This window comes from Protopterus annectens, chromosome 4.part0 (assembly GCF_019279795.1).
Source record: "Protopterus annectens isolate FY-2018-M chromosome 4.part0, PAN1.0, whole genome shotgun sequence".
NCBI classification, from domain to species: domain Eukaryota; kingdom Metazoa; phylum Chordata; order Ceratodontiformes; family Protopteridae; genus Protopterus; species Protopterus annectens.
In genome coordinates, this window is record NC_056733.1 from 945,559,172 (window position 1) to 945,580,677 (window position 21,506).

Genomic DNA, 21,506 nt, shown 5'->3' on the forward strand with positions numbered 1-21,506 from the left:
TGAGAAAGGCTGCAGCTCTGGTTGAATGTGGCCTAATGCCCTAAGGCACTGGTTTGCCATGCTGTGAGTAGCAGAAACGAATGCAGTGACCTATCCACTTTGAGATAGTCTGCTTGGAGATGGCCTTTCCTTGAGATCCTGCAGCATATACCACTAGTAATTGTTCTGCCTTTCTGAAAACTTTAGTTTTATCCAAGTAGAATCTAAGTTGTCTGTGTACGTCCAAAGAATGCAGAATTTTCTCCCCCTTGTTCTGTGGATTTGGATAAAAAAGTTGGCAAATGAATAGTTTGCTTAAGGGCTACACTGGATACCACCTTAGGCATAAATGTAGGGTTTGTCCTCAGACAGACCCTGTCTGGATAAAAAATGATAAAGGGTTCCACAGCCATGAGAGCCTGTAGCTCTGACACTCGTCTTGCAGAAGTTATTGCTAGGAGCAGAGCTGTTTTCCAATATAAAAAATTTACATCTGCAGTAGCAGCTGGCTCAAAAGGAGGTAAGGTGAGTTTTTCCAAGACATAATTGAGGTCCCATGCAGGTATTGGCGTTCTCCTCGGAGGCCTTTAGTTTTTGGCTCCTCTGAGGTACTGCCTTAATAAAGGATGAGAAAAGAGTGGTGGCTCTGTATTGTAATGAGCCAAAATGGCAGAGGCATGAATTTTAATTGATGAGAAAGATAGGCCTTTGTCCAGCATCTCAGTTATGTATTGCAAAATCTGAGGAATATTTGGGACAGCTGTATCAGTTCCTTCAGCTTGGTTCCAAGCACAAAATCTCTTCCATTTTCCAGCATAGAATCTTCTAGTACTAGGTCTTCTGGCTTCTAAAATGACATCCATCACAGCTTTACTGAGAGGTGTGCTTTGTATGGCTACATGATCCGCTATGCTGCCAGGTTTAGGGTCCTGAGTTGGCTGTGCAGAATCTGATTGTTTTGTTAGGACAGTAGATGCGGTATTTGAGGTAAGGTCCAGGCTGGGCATTGAGACAAGTTCCTTATGATCGGATACCAGTACTGGCGTGGCCAGTCTGGGGCAATCAATCATTCTTGGTTTCTCCTGTCTGACCTTTAGGAGTACCTTGGGGAGGACAGGACGTGGAGGAAAGGCATAAACTGATAGGTTTGTCCAGTTGAAAGATAAGACGTCCACTTTCCATGCTTGCCTGTGATAAGTCCTTGTGCAGAATCTTTTTAGTTGATTGTTGTGAGGGGAGGCAAATAGATCTATGTGCGGGCGTCCCCATTTCTTTGTTATCATGCTGAAGACTTGTGGATCCAGGTGCCACTCGTGGGGATCCATGAGGTTTCTGCTTAGTTCGTCTGCCAGTGTATTTTCCTTTCCTGGCAGGAATTGTGCCTGCAGATGAACTTGGTAAGTCAATGCTGTGTCCCATAAAGCCATGGCTAGTCTGCAAAGGGGGTAAGAATGAGTGCCCCCCTGCTTGTTTATATACCACATGACCATGGTGTTGTCTGTCTTTATCAGAAGTTGTCCCGGATGAATTAGGTCCTTGAAGGCTATCAGGGCATTTTGAACAGCTAGCATCTCTTTTTGATTAACATGTAGATGCATTTGGTTTGTGGACCAGATGCCCTGAATACCTCTTCCTGCCATGTGCCCCCCCCCCCCCAGGCATAATCTGATGCATCTGTCATAAGGTTCTGCCTGGCTGGGGGTAGTGAAAATGGTTGCCCCTTGTTTTGGTGACGAGCCTTTGCCCACCATCGAAAGTTCTGTTGCAGGCAGGGAATGAGAGAAATCCTTGTTTCCAGGCTGTGGCAATGTTGTGTCCAGACACTTTTAGGTACCACTGAAGTTTCCTCATATGCAGTCTTGCATATGGAATTAGTAGGATGCAAGATGCCATGAAGCCCAAAGCCTGCAGAATTTTTCTTGCAGATAACTGGGCCTTTGCTGCCATTTCCTTGAAATAGGTAGTCAGTTGCCTTTGTTTGTCTGGCGTGAGATAAGGCATCTGGGCAGTTGTATTTAGGCTTGCACCCAGGAATTTTGTGAGGGCACCACTTGTGATTTCTTTTCACTGACTGTGTGTACCCTAGGTATGTTAAAAGTCTCTTCACAAACGCCAGATGCTGTAGCAGAATGTCCTTGTTCTCTGCTTGAATGAGGCAGTCGTCCAAATAAGGATATATTTGTATTCCTCTTTGTCTGCAGAATGCAATTACTGGTGCCAGACACTTTGTAAAGACCCTGAGCGCAGTAGATAATCCAAAGGGCAGTGCAGAGAATTGGTAATGCTTTGAGCCAACCTTGAATCTGAGGTATCTTCTGCATGATTGTCTGATTGGGACATGCAGGTATGCCTCTTTTAGGTCTAAAGTCACGAGCCAAGCCTTGCTGCCCAGCATGGGCAGAAGCTGGTGCAAGGTCAACATCTTGAATTTTGGTATATCCAGGAAAGTGTTTAGAATAGATAGGTCCAGTATTGGTCTCCATGCTTTGTCCTTTCTGGGTACCAAGAACAGTCTTGAGTAAAATCCTTGTCCCTGCTCTTGCTGTGGCACTTGCTGAATAGACCCCATGTGCATGAGAGATGCGACTTGTTTTTGAGCCTCTGCCCATTGATTTTTTGGCAGGTCTGGCCAACCATTTGTCATTGGCAGGGTATGGAAGTGAAACTTGTAGCCTTGTGACACTGTCTATAACCCATTTGTCCTGGGTTATAATGTGCCAATTTTGAGAAAAGAGTGCTAGTTTTCCCCCTAAGGGTGCTGCCAGAAGATAAGTGTTTGGTGCAAGCAGGAGGAAGTCATTGGGACCGTTTCCTGTATGGTTGTGATTTGTCTTCTCCACTTTTGGAGGTAGGCATCCCATTGCTTAGACCTGTACGAATCTTTGCATCTGAGATCTGCCTCTAGGGCATCTGGATCTGCCCCCTTGAGGTCTGTCTGACACTGGAAAGGACCAATTTTTTGTAGGCCAGTGTCTGCTAAACCTAGGCGGCTGTACCTGTAAGAAATCCTTGACCGTTTGCATAGATTTAGCTTTGTCCTCCATTTTCTTTAACACCTCTTCTGCCTTAACACCAAACAAAGTATCATGCTGTAAAGAAGCATCTAATAATTTTGCTTTGACATGATCAGGCAGATTTTGTTCCTTTAACCAAGCATGCCTCCTAATGACAGAACCCATAACAGCGGCCCTGCAGGAGGCCTCCAGAGAACCAACACCACATTGCAAAGTATGCTTTCCAACTTGTTCAGCTGCATGCAATAAATCCTGCATTTCTTTGTTTTCTGCACATTCAGAATTTATCAACATTTTATGTTTAAGCAGTGTCATGATATATTGCTGATATTTGAGCATATGAAACTGGCAATTTAAGGCCCTTATAGCCAAGGTTGCAGATGTGTAAATCTTTTTTCCCCATCTGTCCAGTGCCCTAGAATCTCTGTCAGAGGGGATAGGGTTTTTTGCAGTGGAAGCCTTGACCCCTTTGGGACCCTGAGAAATAGTTTCTGGGTCTGCAGCAGGGTTTTTGAAAAGGAATTTATGAGTGTCAGGAACCCTGTAGTATCTGTCCGGCTTAACAGGAGCTGGAGGTAAGGAGTCAGGGGTCAGACTAGACTCTGAAAACACATCTACAATGTCTAACACAGGTAGAATAGCTAGAGGTCTGTGTTGAGGTAGTAAAAGGAAGTCTCCGAGCCTTTTCTTAGATTCTGAAAAATCTTGGCTCTCCCAGTGGAAGTGTTCCCTCATGGTATGCAAGGTTTCCCCAAAAGAGTAGTCCTCAGGAGGAGAAGCTGAAGGGATAGATTCTTCAGCATCAGAATCCTCATAGGGAGGAAGAGAATATTCCTGATCAGAGGAGGAATCATATGGGGACCCCTGATCAAGCTAATTAAGTCATCGGCCATTTTGAGCATCTGTTTTTTGGGCAAGGAGGCCTGTCCATGAGGCTGTTGAACTTGTTTCTTTGTCTTTAAAGGTGTTGCTTTAGTCTTTGCCTTTGAAGCTGAAGTCGTTTTAATGTATAATTGTTTAGGTCTGAATACACCCTCAGAAGCCGATTAAAGTAGCAGGCGTCAGGGGCTGCGAAAGCACCTCACTGAGAACCGGCGAACCAGCGACTGTCTTAGGAGAAGCCTCGTCATCGGTTTTGGACCTTGGTTGCCTGTCTTTTTCTTTGCGTTTTTTGTGAACTCCAGTAGTCGGATGGCTATCCAACGACATTGTATAATTAAATCTTCGGCCAAAATAGCTTAATGCAAAATCGTACAGACGCTTAATAATGCGTTGGTTAAATCTAGCACAAAACCGACAACTAGGTCAGGGCCTAGGCAAGGAATACAGTAAGAATGAAAGTCCTTATGAGGTATTTGCTTGCCACAAGAAATACAATTAACTTTTTCTGACATCGGTCTGGAGCAAAAAAAAAGTTTCCCAACGGGGTACTTAGCTTTTAATGAAGACTTCGGATCTGAAATTCGAACATGAAAATCTCATGAGTCGGCCGACCGGCACTTGCGAACTGCTTCTGCTTCGGGCACCGTGTGGCAAGAAAGACTGAAGAAAATGGCGTTGGCTGCATCTTTTATACCCCTGACGACCTGACGTCAGGGAAGGGGCGACATCGGCCGACGCAGGATCCAAGACTTTGGAATTCAGGCCGACTGAAGGCAACCTGCCAGCAGGATAACCCAAATGTAATAACTGCAACAGTGAAACACGAAGAACATCATGGGGATCTGTTAAAGTATAGCATCTAAGAAAACAAACTGAGTGTGTAATACTGCACTCAGGAGCAACTGGAACCTTTCATGCACAATGTGTGCACTATCAGACTTTCACTTCCTAAAAGGAAAAAATGTAACAAAAGTGTTCAGTTTAAAATCTAAAGTAGCATTTAATGTGGTGTCGTCAAAAATGATTAATGTGTACATGAGCCATCTAAAGTATGTCCTTTATAACCTTGTAAGTTAGTGCTAAAAGAAGTAAACAGTGCTTGATATTTGTTTTTAAACACAATATAAGCAAGCAATGTAGCATTAGTCGGTCCCATATCAGTCTTTTAAACAGTGGGGCAGTTTTCGGAGATCTAGTATGCTTTTTATGGAATAATAAAATAATAAGCCCCAGTTGTCTAAAAGAGTTCAGTTTCAGCTGCCACAGTAGTTCACGTTTTTCTAAAAGATTAGGGATGTCTCCTTCCGGTTCCAAAAGGTCCACACAATCAATAATTTGAAATTTAAAGCCAGTGTCTCTTTTGTGTAGCTGCAGGTGCCGACCCAGTGAATTATTCTTGCACTTAGCTCTAATTAGGAAAGATGGCCAGAAATCTTCTGTTGAGCATTTTCCCCACATAAAATGCTTCACATTCATTGCAGCTCACCCTGTAAACCAGCTGCATTGAGTGAGTCACCTCCTGCATTGATTTTAACCATTTTCTTTAAGTACAGGCAAAAAAAACACGTCTCCCTCCTGTATGTGCTGACAAAAGACACAGCTGGCTCCACACTTACTGGTGCATGTATCTAATTGTCTGGGCCTACCTTCAGCCCACCTCCTGATGTTCCTGGCTTTCCTGTACACAAAGAAAGGAGCTTCTCCAAGGATGTGCATTAAATATGAGATTTCAGTAATTATGGCCCAAGTTTCTAAGAACATTAACAATGCTGTAACGGTCAACAGTAAAAGTCAAGATACAACTGTCTTTATATTTGTTGTCCATGGATTTCTTCAACACCCTCCTATAAAGCCTGTTAAGTGCCGGTGAATCTATACTTTTTAGTTCAATTACAGGTTCCAAAATGCTTTTTAACATATTGCTTTCGTATCTCCTCACCAAAAAACCATTGGTGATCCTGGCCAACCTGTAGCCCTAGGACTTAACAACGTTACATTTTGTCCTGGTGGGATGGAGACTCATTATGTAGCAGGAGGTTTACTGTGGTAGGTTTTCTGTAAAGATCTGTGTCCATTTTACCTTGGTCCAAGTCTTTAGTAATATGCATATCTAAGCAGACTGCCGAGATGAGGCTGTGGGAAGAGGTGAAATGCAGGCAGCTGGTGTTTTGATTCAGATAGCTGATAAAGTCTTCTAATTTAGTGCTGTCGCCTTTCCACACAATAAAAATATAGCCAATAGTCAATAAAGTGCAGATACACCGTGATGTGTTGCATGTATTCTCTGTTCTTACAAACATAATCCTCCTCCCACTTGCCTAGGGTTATGTTGGCTAGGTTAGAGGCCATAGCTACCCCATGGCATTACCAGTCTTTTTTATAGCAATTTCCATTAAAAGTAAAGAAATTGTACCCAAGTACCATATCTAAAAGTTTACCTGTTCTTCCATGTTGTGCTGGTGTGCCATTGTTGTTGTTCCTGTAAGAATCAATCACCGTTTCAATACAATCATTACATGGCAGTACAGTATATAATGATTCAACATCAGTTGTTGATAAAATACTGTCAGCATCACATGTAACATTTTTATTTTCCTGAAAAAATCATTCAAGTCATTTATTTGTGAGATGTTCTTGTCAGCCAGAGGTTGAAACAAAATATCCAGGTAAATGGCAGTAGCTTTGGTCAGGGACCCCCCAAATATCCAGGTAAATGGCAGCAGCTTCGGTCAGGGACCCCCCCCCAAATAACCAGGAAAATGGCAGGAGTTTCGGTCAGGGACCCACCTGACATTACTCCCCCCTGACATTACTTGCTTATATTGTGTTTAAAAACGAATATTCGGACGGTGCAGTGGTACAGCGGTAGCGTTGTCGCCTCACAGCAAGAAGTTCTCCGGTTCGATTCTCGGCTGGGGTGCCTTCTGTGGGGAGTCTGCATGTCCTCCCTGCGCTTGTGTGGGTTTCCTCCGGGTGTGAGGCGACAACACTACCGCTGCACCACTGCGCTGTCCAAAACACCACAGACTTTCCAAACACAAACATGCTACACCTAATACAGCAACTGTAGCACTCAATACACAAAACAACACAAGCACCAGTATCTCACCAAATATGCCCATAAGGCAAAGCACATCTAAACCAAATTCTTTAATCATAGGTGACTCCATTGTGAGACACATTGATGTTCCATTCAGCAGGCTGGACAAGAAGAAGCTTACGGTCATCTGTCTATCATGTGCCAGGACCCATAAGATCACACATGCACTCAGGTCTCTCAACAAGTACTGTTATGACATCATAGTTCATATTGCTGTGAATGACTTGGGATGCACTTCACTGGACTATATGAAGAGAGACATGATTGATATCTATGAATATGTGTCCCAGGCAGGTATGTCCCTAGCCTTAAGCAGCATTCTACCCTCACATAGGATGATACCCCAAAATAAACAAAAAGTGATTGACTTCAACAACTGGTTTAGTTTCTGGTGTCATTTTAAGGGGCTCCAGTTCCTTTCAGCCAGGGATGGCATGGTTGATTGACCACGCTGCTTTGCCAGAGATGGTCTTTACCTGTCACCCTACGCTTTTGGTTACTGGCTAAGGCATTTGCCTCCCCCATCGTGCCTTCTTTAGGCAAGGTCTCAATAACAAAGTTTCCAATGTGAAAATATCACTCACAAATAAAAGTTATGCTGCTAAATTCTGGGAGTTTAAATCAGAAACTGCATTCTCTGGAAGCACTCCTCTCCCTGGAGGATGTTGATGCCTGTGCAGTCACAGAAACTTGGTCAGACTGCAAAATGAACGTGTGAGAACCAAAGGAGGAGGAGGGGTATTTACCTTCATCAAAGATAAATACACCTCTAGACTGGTTAGACAGGAAAACTCCATGCAGTTACTCCAAGTTCAACTAACTATGGGTAAGACCCCCTTCAAGTCATTGTTTGCTATAGACCCCCTTCAATGAGCCAAGACACCCACGCTATTTATTTGGACCTACCTGAATCAAACAAATTACAACCAAACACTCCGGTCATGGGCAATTTTAACTATCCCTCCAGCGACTGGTAAATATATACAAGTACCAACATGCTCGCACAAATGTTCCTGGACTTTGTTAACACTAATACCCAGGAAAAAATAGCATGGATCCCACAAGGGGATCAAATATTTTCGACCTGGCCCTCATCAACATCGGAGACCGTTGCACCACCACAAGTGTAGGACCCTCACTGGTTAAATCTGATCAAAAATCAGTCACATTTGAAGTTGTTATAACACCTGAACCCGTATTAGGTGAAATCAGGCTAAAAAAATTTCACCAAAGCTAATTATATCTTCCTAAGGGATGGCACAAATAATTTCCAAGCTCATGTTCCCACTGATCGCACTGACAAATATACTAAGGTACACACAATAATTTATACAAATATATTGACACTGCTGTACCTGACAGGATCAAAACAAGATCCTCAAGAAAAAACAAGCCTCCCTGGTGGGCAACTAGTATTAATAAGTTATACAACAAGAGCAAGAAGCTGCTGTCTAAAAATAAAACAGAGGTCCCAGCACTGGAAGAACACCCTCCTCTGCTTGAACAAACAAGATAACTTGTAAAATCCTCCAAGGGCATCTTCGAAAAAATTTAGTGAACATAGCTAAGCATTCTTCAACTATATCTGTAACCTAAAAGGTAGGACCCAGACGTGTGCTGAAAGTACAGTTTTGTACCTACCATAAATGTAGATGTTCGTGGATCTACATTGCTGCAGTCATAACCTGTGGGTAGTCTGCTGTCCTCGATCGGCCCGAATACCAAAGAGCTGGGCTGGCGTCGGTTAATTGTCACCTAGAGCTGACGTCAGTACGTCGTAGTACTTAAGCGCATGACCGACGTCATATCCTCAGTCTTTCTTGCCCCAGATGTCAGAAGGCCTAAGAATGAAAGAAGGCCAGAACCAAAAAAGTATAGGCCCACAACTACCAGTGTGGAAATAGAGACAATCCTAAAATAAAAAAACACAGCCACCACCAACTATAGAGGGGAAGGAGGGAGGGATAATTGGACTGCAGCAATGTAGATCCTCGAACATCTACATTTATGGTAGGTACAAAACTGTACTATGTTCTTCGTCTCACATTGCTGCAGTCATAACCTGTGGGTAGAATCCCAACGCAAAGGAAAAGGGAGGCTGGCAAACTAAATAGCATTAGGAGCTGCTAACATGCCCTGTAAAACTGCAGTGGCAAACCCAGCCCTGGACTTGGAATAAAGAGGGAGATGGTAATGCTTAGTAAAAGTGTGTACTGAACTCCAAGTAGCTGCCTCCAAACTATCCTTAGCAGCTACACCCCTCAAAAAAGCAGTAGATGTGGCAGTAGCCCTAATAGAATGAGGTCTGATCCCAGCAGGAACATCCTTCCCATGATGAGAATAACAAAAAGCAATACAATGACCAATCCACTTTGAAATAGTCTGCTTTGAAACAGCTTTCCCTTGTGAACTCAAAGCAAAAGAAACAAATAACTGTTGAGTCTGTCTGAACTCCTTAGTTCTGCTCAAATAATAACGTAACTGCCTGTGGATATCCAAAGAATGCAAGACTTTTTCCCCCTTATTTTGGGGATCAGCATAAAAAGTAGGCAAATGAATAGACTGGTTCAAGGCCACATTAGAAATCACTTTAGGCATAAAAGTAGGGTTTGTTCGCAAAGAAACTCTATCCTTATGAAATATCAGAAAGGGTTCAACTGCCATGAGTGCCTGCAATTCAGATACCCTCCTAGCAGAAGTAATGGCCAACAAAAAAGCAGTCTTCCAGGACAAAAACTTCAATTCAGACGTAGCTGCAGGTTCAAAAGGAGGTAAAGTAAGCTTCTCCAACACAAAATTGAGATCCCAGGAAGGAGTAGGAGCTCTACGTGGGGGTCTTATATTCTTTGCCCCTCTAAGAAATTGTTTGAACAAAGGATGAGAAAATAAAGGAAGGTCACAATCATAGTGAGCAGAAATGGCTGCAGCATGAACCTTCACAGAGGAAAATGACAAACCCTTGTCCAGTAATTCAGTAAGGTACTGTAGTGCAAAACTCAAATTAGGCACTGAAACATCAAAGCCCTTTGCAGTGCTCCAAGGAAAAAATCTCTTCCATTTATCAGCATAAACTTTTCTAGTACTAGGCCGCCTGGCTTCCAAAATGACATCTAAAACCTGTTGAGGAAGCTGAGACCCCACCGGCTCCATCACAGAATACGCCAGGCTGTCAGATGCAGGGACTGCACCCGAACATTGAGGAAATGATTGTTTGACTGGGATAACAAATGAGGAACCTGTGGCAGAAGCCAAGGAGGCTCCTGGATTAAACTCCTCAGCAGAGGATACCAATGCTGACGTGGCCAATCTGGTGCTATTAAAATCATGCAAGGCTTGTCCCGCCTGACTTTCAAGAGTACCTTGGGAAGAATAGGCAGAGGAGGAAAAGCATAAATGTGAAGGTTGTTCCAACTGAAAGATACAGCATCCACTTTCCAAGCATCTGGGTGGAACATCTTTGTGCAAAATTTTGGTAGTTGAAAATTCAGTGGAGAAGCAAACAGATCTATGTCTGGAGTTCCCCAAGCCACAGTCAATTGTTTGAAAACCTGAGGATCCAGTTTCCACTCGTGGGGATCCACAATTTGCCTGCTCAATACATCTGCTAGGGAGTTCTGTGCTCCTGGCAGAAACCGTGCTTGAAGACTGATTTGCAAACTCAGAGCAGTCTCCCACAAAATCACTGCTTGCCTGCAAAGAGGGTAGGAATGGGTTCCCCCCTGCTTGTTGATGTACCACATGACTGTTGTGTTGTCTGTTTGAATCAACACCTGTCCGCTGAAGTAGGTCCTTGAAGGCCATCAAAGCAAATTGGACTGCTAACATCTCCTTCATGTTGATATGCAAATGTAGTAGTCTGGGAGGCCACACGTCTTGTATCCATTTCCCATTGAAGTGTGCTCCCCAAGCCAAGTCCGAGGCATCCGTCGTTAGGATCTGACTCGCCTCTGGTCGGGTCACAGAGAGTCCCTTGTTTAGTTGACATTCCTGAGCCCACCACAAGAATTCCTTCTGGATGCAAGGTATAATCCGAATGACAGTGTCCAAACCGTGGCAGTGTTGAGTCTACACACTTTTGAGATACCATTGTAGCTTCCTCATATGCAGTTTGGCATTGGGAATAACTAGAATGCAAGATGCCATGAACCCCAAGGCTTGAAGGACTGTCCTTGCAGTCAGCCTGGACATTACTGATAACTGCTGGAAGTATAGATGAAGAGTTCTTTGTTTTTCCGGGGTCAGAAATGCCATCTGAGACGCTGTATTCAGTCTCACACCCAGAAAGCACATGTCCTGAGAGGGTACTAGACTGGACTTTATTTCGTTCACAGAATACCCTAGGCACCTTAAAACTGCCATTACATACTGGAGATGTTGTAGTAACTTGTCTTTGTTTTGAGCAAGAATCAGGCAATCGTCCAGATAAGGATAAATTTGCATTCCTCTCTGTCTGAAAAAAGCAATCACAGGAGCCAGAACTTTTGTGAATACTCTGGGCGCAGTAGATAAACCAAAGGGCAATGCAGAGAACTGATAGTGAGAAGTACCAGCCCGAAATCTCAGGAATCTCCTGCAGCTGGGCCTGATAGGGATGTGAAGATAGGCCTCTTTGAGATCCAGGGTTACCATCCAGTGATCCTTGCCCAGCAGAGGCAGAAGTTGTTGTAATGTTAACATCTTGAACTTTGGAATGTCTAGGTAGGTATTGAGAATGGACAAATCCAGAATTGGCCTCCAAGTGTTTCCTTTCTTTGGCACTAGGAATAGACGGGAATAAAAACCTAGGCCTACTTCTGACGGAGGGACCGCCTGAATTGTCCCCATCTGTAACAGTAAAGAAATTTGCTCCTGAGCCTCCATCCTTTGCTGAGGAGGCACATCCGGCATGCCTTTGAAAGGAGGAAGAGTGTGAAAATAAAACTTGTACCCGTGATTTATTATATCCAACACCCATTTGTCCTGGGTGACCAAATGCCAATTTTGTTGGAAAAGTCTCAACTTTCCTCCTAGAGGAGCTGCCAGTAGAGAAGGGTCTGGCAGCAGAAGATACAGGTCATTGGGTCTGTTTACGAAAAGGCTGACCCCTGCCCTCACCAGAAGACTGTGCAGGAGAACTCCAAGTCCTAGGTCTGAAAGAACCCTGAGCGTGAGCTCTGCCTCTACCACGCCTAGACCTGCCCTTAGACTGATTATCCAAAGAAGGAAAAGACCATCCTCTAGCAGACCAATTCCTACTAAACTTAGGGGGCTGCACCTGCAGAAAATCTTTGACCGTCTGCATAGACTTAGCCTTATCTTCCATCTTTTTCAAAACCGATTCCACAGAAGGACCAAAAAGTACTTCAGATTGAAGAGGAGCATCCAAAATCCGAGCCTTAACATGCTCTGACAAATTTTGATCCTTAAGCCAGGCATGTCTACGAATAACTGAACCTGTAGCAGCCACCCTGGATGCAGCCTGAAGAGCATCGAAACCACACTGCAAAGAATGCTTGCCCACTTGATCTGATGCATGAACCAACTCCTGGAGCTCCTTACACTCTATACCCTCAGATAAAGCATCCACCTTAGATTTCAATTGACCTAACAAAAAATTCTGATACTTCAGCATATGAAATTGGCAATTCAAAGCCCTCATAGCTAACGTAGAGGAGGTGTACACTTTTCTCCCCCATCTATCTAAAGCTCTAGAATCTTTATCCAAAGGAATTGGATTCTTAGCCACAGAAGCCCTAATACCCTTCGGACCTTGAGTAATGGTTTCCGGATCAGCTCTAGGGCTCTTGTACAAATACTTATGCGCTTCAGGAACTCTATAATATCTGTCTGGCTTAACAGGGGCAGGAGGTAAAGAATCAGGATTAAGGGAAGATTCAGAAAAAACATCCTGAACAACTTCTAAGACAGGAGGAATAGCCAAGGGCCTATGCTGAGGCAGAAACAAAAATTCCCTGAGCCGTTTCCGAGAATCCGAAAAATCCTGACCTTCCCACTTGAAATGCTCCCTCATGGAATGTAGTCTCAGAAAAAGAAAAATCCTCTGGAGGAGAAGCAGAAGGACAGGAGTCCTCTGCATCCGAATCCAAATAAGAAGGGAATTCCTGAATTTCTTCAGCTGAGGAATCAGAGTAGTCAGAGGAATGATCCATCCCCTCTAAATCTGCCTCCACCCTAAGCCTCTTCTCTGGGGGGGGGGGGGGCATCGAACCCCTGATCAAGGTAATCAAGTCCTCAGCCATTTTTAACATATGCTTCTTAGGAACAGGGGCTGGAGAGCTAGAACTATGACCAGGGCCGACATGACCAGGTTTGGCTTTAGCATGGCCTTTAGCCACTGAAGTAGAAGGCCTAATAACCTTCTGTAAAGATGGAACTACAGACACCTGAGAAGCACCTTCAGCCGGGCCTAACTCCTGAGAGGTTAACTCCTGTAAAAGTAAAGGTTCCCCATGGAATTCAGCCGAATCCCCGGCCGGATCCACAGGTTCAACCGGAGGCTCCGTAGAACCGGCGTCCGTAACGGACGACTCATCCGGTTTAGACTTCAAAGATTTATCTTTACGCTTTTTAGCGGTAGCGGGCGTCGGAGGATCCGACGGCATGTTATAATTACACCTTTTCCCAAAAACAAGCCTGGCACAGTCTAATCTCCGTTTAATGGTGCGCTTGTTAAATCTAGCACAAAAGCGACACCCGACCACGTCGTGCTCAGGCCCTAAGCAAGGAATACACAAAGAATGAAAATCCTTATGAGGTATCTGTTTCCCACAAGAAATGCAATTATTAACTTTTTCTGACATCCGGATAACTGAGGCAAGAAAAGACAAAGATTTCCCCAACGGGGTACTTAGCCCAACTTGGTCTTCGGTCTGAAACTCTAAAAAGGAAAATTTCAGAACGCCGAACGGCACTTGCAAACGCTGCTTCTGCTTCGGACCACGCGGCAAGAAAGACTGAGGATATGACGTCGGTCATGCGCTTAAGTACTACGACGTACTGACGTCAGCTCTAGGCGACAATGACCGACGCCAGCCCAGCTCTTTGGTATTCGGGCCGATCGAGGACAGCGGACTACCCACAGGTTATGACTGCAGCAATGTGAGATGAAGAACATCTAGCTGTACATGGCATCACAACACACTGATGCTGTAAAATACCTAACCTATTAGCTGACGGGTTTGGTGAAAATTTCACCCATCTGTCCCCTCCAAATATTCCACAAAGCATTCCCTCTACATCCCCCCCCACCTTGGATCGCCAAAGAGCAAGGCTTAATGCTCTATCCAAGGCCAAAAACACAGCCACTATGAGACCGATTGGCATCCCAGCTTGCATTTTAAATGGTCTAAAACAGAAATTAGCAACCCCATTAAGTACTCCCTTCAACCACAGCCTGAGTACTGATTTTGTCCCTGCTGAATGGAAAACAGCAACCGTCAGCCATCTTCATAAAGGGGGTACAGCAACAGACCCTAGGAACTACAGACACATAAGCATAACAAGCCTCATCTGTAAGGCCATGGGTAAAGAATCCTCATGGACCTTATAAGTAAGGATATAGGTGATCTATCTCCAAACCCTTGATCTGACACAGTTTGGTTTTGGGTAAAGAATCCTCATGGACCTTATAAATAAGGATATAGGTGATCTATCTTCAAACCCTTGATCTGACACAGTTTGGTTTTGTCAAAGACAGGTCTTACCTGTTAAACCTGGTGGACTTCTTCGAAAACGTCACCAGAGCCATAGATGAAGGCAAATCTGTGCATACAGCCTACCTTGACTTAGCAAAGGCCTTCAACACAATCTTACATTCGGGCATCATTGATAAATGCTCCCAGTTGAATATCAACCATTACGTCATCAGGTGGGTTTGCCAACTAGCTCACCAACAGATCACACTCAGTCAAAGTTGAGGACTTTGCCTCAACCAGCAGACTTGTCACCTGTGGGGGTTCCACAGTGGGTCAGTGCTGGGCCCCCTACTGTTTGGGATATACTTCTCAGAAGTTCAGGCCAAAATAGAGGGGCTGTGGCTGGCTAAGTTTGCTGATGACTGCAAATTGGGTGCAATCACTGAATTCCCAATCAATGTCACTATACTTCAAGAGGGACTTACAAAAAACAGTGACTGGTGCCAAAGCCATGGACAGAAACTCAACGCAAAAAAAAAGCCTCATCATTCCCTTCTGTAAAAATGATATCCCGGCATACTATCATATAAATAATAATACCCTAAAGTAACAACTCAGTAGTGAGAGACTTGGGAACACAAGTTGATTGTAGCCTAAACTTTGACCATCATGTGTCTACTGTGGTAAGGAAGGCATTCTATGTCACACACCTCTTTAGCAAAGGCATCGCCTTAAGAGCCAAAGAGGTCATAATTCCCCTGGACTCGACCCTCCATCAGACCAATAACTGAGTACAATGCTCCCTTTGGTATGTACCTTACCAAGCACCTGCAGCAACTTGAGACACCTTTCTAACCAAGAAAATTCAGGGTCTCCAGCAAGTTATACACTTACAGACTGAAGTTACTGTCACTGTACTCAGTAGCATACAGACTACTAAGAGTAGACTGGTGTCTGGCCTACAGAGCAATCTTGGATCCAAATCTAATGGAAATGCTGCACATTCGCAAGTCAAATGGGACAAGGGTCACCCACTCCAGGGACTTTAACCTGTTCTGTTGCACCTTATCTAATCTTAAGTTTAGGCTCAACTCCATGGTGCAGATGGAATGGGCCATGACTGAAACCCAGGCAAGCAATGTTCAATTAGTATCCTCTGCACTGGAGGGGGCAGAAGTAAAGGAGAAAGGCCCGCTCACCTCTCCCTAGGGGAGAGATAGGGGGTGACAGGCACTTGTGGAGCAAATAGGGAAGTTAGCTTTCTCTATAAGACTCGGAAATATACCTCCCATGCTTTAGGTTTGCAGGGTTGCTTGCAGGATTGGGTTTGTCTCTGACAGATGTGAAAGACCACCTGGTACCAGCAACCAACTGCACCCCCCCCCCAACATAACCAAGGATGAGCAGGACGTAAGGTATTAGAAATAATGCGTAAACCACTCCTGACTGCTACCTTAATGATAGCCCATACATACATATTCATTTGCATTTCTAATTTTCAAACTTTTCTGTCCATTTTTATGTAGTTTCACTCGTCAATTTCAAAAGTTTGAAACTAGTTGCTTATTAATTTATACACTATAAAATATATAAACTAGTTACCAGTATGCCTGGTTCATTTTAAGAGTGCATAGTAATTGTGACCTCAGTGTGCCACACTGGTCTGGATGGTGGTAGAGTGTTACCATAAAAGTTGAAAGGGGCAGCAGAACTGAAAAGGGTATTAGCAGTCTCTCCTGCTGCATGTGTATATTTTATTTGTAAATGCAAAGTTCTTTAGTCAGGATACAGTTACTAGCGGCAAGACATTACTGAAAGGAACTGGACTGAAAGTGAAATGGGTGAATTCTGGGGGAAGCCAATGTTGCAACTGTGATCTACAGCTGTAAGGTGAGAAGCTTATTTGGGTGCGGCTGGTGCTAGTCACAACCCAAGGCACGAGTATTCAGCTGTCATACACTCTAAAAGGCACCTTGAACATACTGCATATCAGTAATGTAGTTTATAGGGCTGTTCCTAACAACATAAACTACACTGTATCCATTTCAGAGTAATAAAAACTGCAATGCATTACATAATGTGATAGATTATACAAATGCCAATAAGCTAGACACCAGCATTTGTAAACATCAACCAAAGATCATTTCCAGGTGTATTTCCATGAATGTAGTTAAACTTTAGACTGTCCCTTATTTGATCACTATCAGTTTTCCCTGTTGAGACCAGTTGCCACTTCTCTGCCTGTACAACAGCAATTTCAGAACAGCACAAAGGGTTAAAGCTGCAGGCCAATAATACACTCTATCGAGTAGGCCTGGGCTTGATTGCTTCAGAACAGCACAAAGGATTAAAGCTGCAGGCCAATAATACACTATCGAGTAGGCCTGGGCTTGATTACATCAGAACAGCACAAAGGATTAAAGCTGCAGGCCAATAATACACTATTGAGTAGGCCTGGGCTTGATTCCTTAAAACTCATTAACAAACTTCAATGACGACACAGAAATAAACACAAGTAAGACTAAAGTGCTCAAGTAGCTGAAAAGCAGTAGTCTAGAAATCGGACGCATCTGAAAAGTTATCTGCTTGGTGGTGAATATTAAATTAACAGATACTGTCATGACCAGCACACCAGCTACAAAGACTCCAGCTGCAGACCTGACAAAAAGGTATGAGGGGGTGTAATTCTGATTTAATTTTCAATCGGTTCCCCATCTGCAATCCACCTGAAATAAATGCACATGCAACCTGAAAACCCTTTTTCTGACAATGTAAAGGCCCACTAATTTGCAAAGTTACATTACCTGGGCTGATATGGGGTACTTTCAAAAGTTATAACACAGGACATAGACACAGCAAAGCTGCCTGCATGTTATAGATAACGAAACCATGATGAAGGCTCCAAAACTATTCAGAAGTACAAAGGTTCTAAATAAGCTAAAATTGTAATAGGTCATTATAAAAAGTATAACAGGATACCCAAAACAAAAGATTAAATACAATGAAAAAATAGATAGAACAGCATAAGTACAGCAAGATGATGTGCACGTCCAACTGTCCAAAGGTAGACCGTGACAGCAGTAAGAGAAGGTGTGACAACTGTTTACCTGTCTGTGTTCTCCTGATCACCTGACAGACAGCTGACCTTTTCATTGTCCTTCACCAAATTCACACCAGGGCTTTCTTCTGTAGACTGAACTCCATTTAGAGTCTTGTCATTGCTATGTAATGAAGGCCTGTCATCACAGGAAAGCAGCAAAGATCCCTTTCTTTTGATGTTCAGATTCAGTGAACTAGACAAACTCTCTCTCAAATGTTCTGACTCGAGCAAATCAGCTTCCTCTGACATACTTGCAGAATGCCTGATAATTGGCTCTTCTGAAGTCCTGCTGGAAAATTCAGGTTTCGTATGGTCAGAATTGAAAGCTGAAGTTGTCCCATAGCCACTACTCAGGGTAAAGCTAGACGAGTTTGCTTGTTGTGCGTTAAATAACTTTGGCTGTTTTCTGGACTCCTGAGAGTCAAAGAGAATAAAAGGTTCCACGTGCTGTGTAGAACTCCTCACAGTTAACTCGCTGTGGTCATCTGCTGGTGTAGAACTACAAGTCTGACTACTTGCAAAGGATGCTGCGATACAAGGCCTGCGTGACGCACTGTTCTGTATGCTACGCAATTCACACGCTGACTTGCTCTGTAGCTGCATCAGGGCTTTAATCTCCTCTTGTATCAGCTGCAAGACATTTTCAACAGAAAAAAAAAATTAAAAACTGGCCCATGTAAAAGTGGTTCAAAACAAGGAATTCAGATGTTCCACCGGCTTTGCTTGCCTTAGCATCAGCTGTTAATATAATACAATAAAATCGACAAACACATGTTCTGTAAAGCTAAAAAAATTCCAGGTACATACTGAGAGAACTAAAGTGAAAAATGAAAAAGCTACTTATGTCATCTATTTACAGTTGTTAAATGGATGCAATGACCTTTTCAGCCGAGAGGAAGTCTCAAAATACAAACAAGAAAGAGATTATAAAATAAAATATTACTTTACAAATACAAGTAAAACAAATATTACAGAACATACAGCAAAATGTCAAACATTTCAGAAACGAAATTTTACACAAATATACACAGTAATGCAGTAATAATGGGAATGAAGGTTTACGATTATTAACAGCCCATAAAATAAAGAAATCGTAGGAGTAAGAAAGAGTAAGGGAAAAACGGGGAAATAATTTGCATGCATGCCGCTTCGAGTAGGAGTAAGAAAGAGTAAGGGTAAAATGCATGCATGCCGCTTCGAGTAGGAGTAAGAAAGAGTAAGGGTAAAACGGGGAAAGAATTCGCATGCATGCCGCTTCGAGTAGGAGTAAGAAAGAGTAAGGGTAAACGGGGAAATAATTTGCATGCATGCATGCCGCTTCGAGTAGGAGTAAGAAAGAGTAAGGGTAAAACGGGGAAGGAATTCGCATGCATGCCGCTTCGAGTAGGAGTAAGAAAGAGTAAGGGTAAAACGGGGAAAGAATTCGCATGCATGCATGCCGCTTCGAGTAGGAGTAAGAAAGAGTAAGGGTAAAACGGGGAAAGACTTCGCATGCATGCCGCTTCGAGTAGGAGTAAGAAAGAGTAAGGGTAAACAGGGAAAGAATTTGCATGCATGCATGCCGCTTCGAGTAGGAGTAAGAAAGAGTAAGGGTAAAACGGGGAAGGAATTCGCATGCATGCCGCTTCGAGTAGGGGTAAGAAAGAGTAAGGGTAAAACGGGGAAAGAATTCGCATGCATGCCGCTTCGAGTAGGAGTAAGAAAGAGTAAAGGTAAAACGGGGAAAGAATTCGCATGCATGCCGCTTCAAGTAGGAGTAAGAAAGAGTAAGAGTAAAACGGGGAAGGAATTCGCATGCATGCCGCTTCGAGTAGGAGTAAGAAAGGGTAAGGGAAAACGGGGAAAGAATTCGCATGCATGCCGCTTCAATATTTTGCAGTTTCAGTTTTGTCATTTCGACCACGACGCATTCGAAAACATGCATCTTCGGTCTGCTGATAGGAATCCCAGTACCACCGTAACATCCACTGATAGTCGTTGTAGGTGGTCCTTGTGAGACCAGATAGAACATTTTTTCCATTTGGAAACATAAGATTTTCTAGTAGTGGTTTTCTGGCCTCCTGCAAAACTTGAAGCACATCCTCGAAGAGGTGTCTAAAGGGAATTAAAACTCTATCACCCACAGAGTCGGGGTGAGAGTTGACAGCTGTGGATGTACTAGGGTTTCCCTTGTCCTACGTGAGTAGATCCATCCTGTGAGGCCAGGAGAAGGTGGAACCAATGTTGCTTTGGCCAAAAGAGAGTCACCAGCAAGATTATTGGTTGGTCCTGCACAGTTTTCAGTAGGACCTTTTGAAAAAGAGGCAAGAGGGGGATGCATACAGAAACATCCCCTTCCATGAATAGGACAGAGCATCCACCTTCCAGGCCAAGGGGTGTGGGACCCTGGCACAGAATTTTGGAAATTGTCTGTTCACTGGGGAGGCAAAAAGATCTACTTGAAGGCGTACTCCAATGACATATCAGGTCCAAAAACACATCCCGGTGTAACATTCATTCATGGGACTGGGGCATGGATCCCGGTGTAACATTCATTCATGGGACTGGGGCATGGAACCCGGTGTAACATTCATTCATGGGACTGGGGCATGGAACCCGGTGTAACATTCATTCATGGGACTGGGGCATGGATCCCGGTGTAACATTCATTCATGGGACTGGGGCATGGATCCCGGTGTAACATTCATTCATGGGACTGGGGCATGGATCCCGGTGTAACATTCATTCATGGGACTGGGGCATGGATCCCGGTGTAACATTCATTCATGGGACTGGGGCATGGATCCCGGTGTAACATTCATTCATGGGACTGGGGCATGGATCCCGGTGTAACATTCATTCATGGGACTGGGGCATGGATCCCGGTGTAACATTCATTCATGGGACTGGGGCATGGATCCCGGTGTAACATTCATTCATGGGACTGGGGCATGGATCCCGGTGTAACATTCATTCATGGGACTGGGGCATGGATCCCGGTGTAACATTCATTCATGGGACTGGGGCATGGATCCCGGTGTAACATTCATTCATGGGACTGGGGCATGGATCCCGGTGTAACATTCATTCATGGGACTGGGGCATGGATCCCGGTGTAACATTCATTCATGGGATTGGGGCATGGATCCCGGTGTAACATTCATTCATGGGACTGGGGCATGGATCCCGGTGTAACATTCATTCATGGGACTGGGGCATGGATCCCGGTGTAACATTCATTCATGGGACTGGGGCATGGATCCGGTGTAACATTCATTCATGGGACTGGGGCATGGATCCCGGTGTAACATTCATTCATGGGACTGGGGCATGGATCCCGGTGTAACATTCATTCATGGGACTGGGGCATGGATCCCGGTGTAACATTCATTCATGGGACTGGGGCATGGATCCGGTGTAACATTCATTCATGGGACTGGGGCATGGATCCCGGTGTAACATTCATTCATGGGACTGGGGCATGGATCCCGGTGTAACATTCATTCATGGGACTGGGGCATGGATCGGTGTAACATTCATTCATGGGACTGGGGCATGGATCGGTGTAACATTCATTCATGGGACTGGGGCATGGATCCCGGTGTAACATTCATTCATGGGACTGGGGCATGGATCCCGGTGTAACATTCATTCATGGGACTGGGGCATGGATCCCGGTGTAACATTCATTCATGGGACTGGGGCATGGATCCGGTGTAACATTCATTCATGGGACTGGGGCATGGATCCCGGTGTAACATTCATTCATGGGACTGGGGCATGGATCCCGGTGTAACATTCATTCATGGGACTGGGGT

The 21,506-nt window shown here is 44.2% G+C and overlaps 1 protein-coding gene across 4 annotated transcripts in view; it reads right to left on the reverse strand.

Moving 5' to 3' along the window:
• The window catches only part of MPHOSPH9 (M-phase phosphoprotein 9), a 2,191,511-nt gene that overhangs the window by 1,701,289 nt on the left and 468,716 nt on the right, over window positions 1-21,506 (reverse strand). For all 4 annotated transcript variants that reach the window (XM_044068924.1, XM_044068922.1, XM_044068923.1 and 1 more), the window contains exon 5: window positions 17,717-18,339. In XM_044068924.1, coding sequence (XP_043924859.1) covers window positions 17,717-18,339 — 623 coding nt within the window. The remainder of the gene's footprint in view (window positions 1-17,716; window positions 18,340-21,506) is intronic.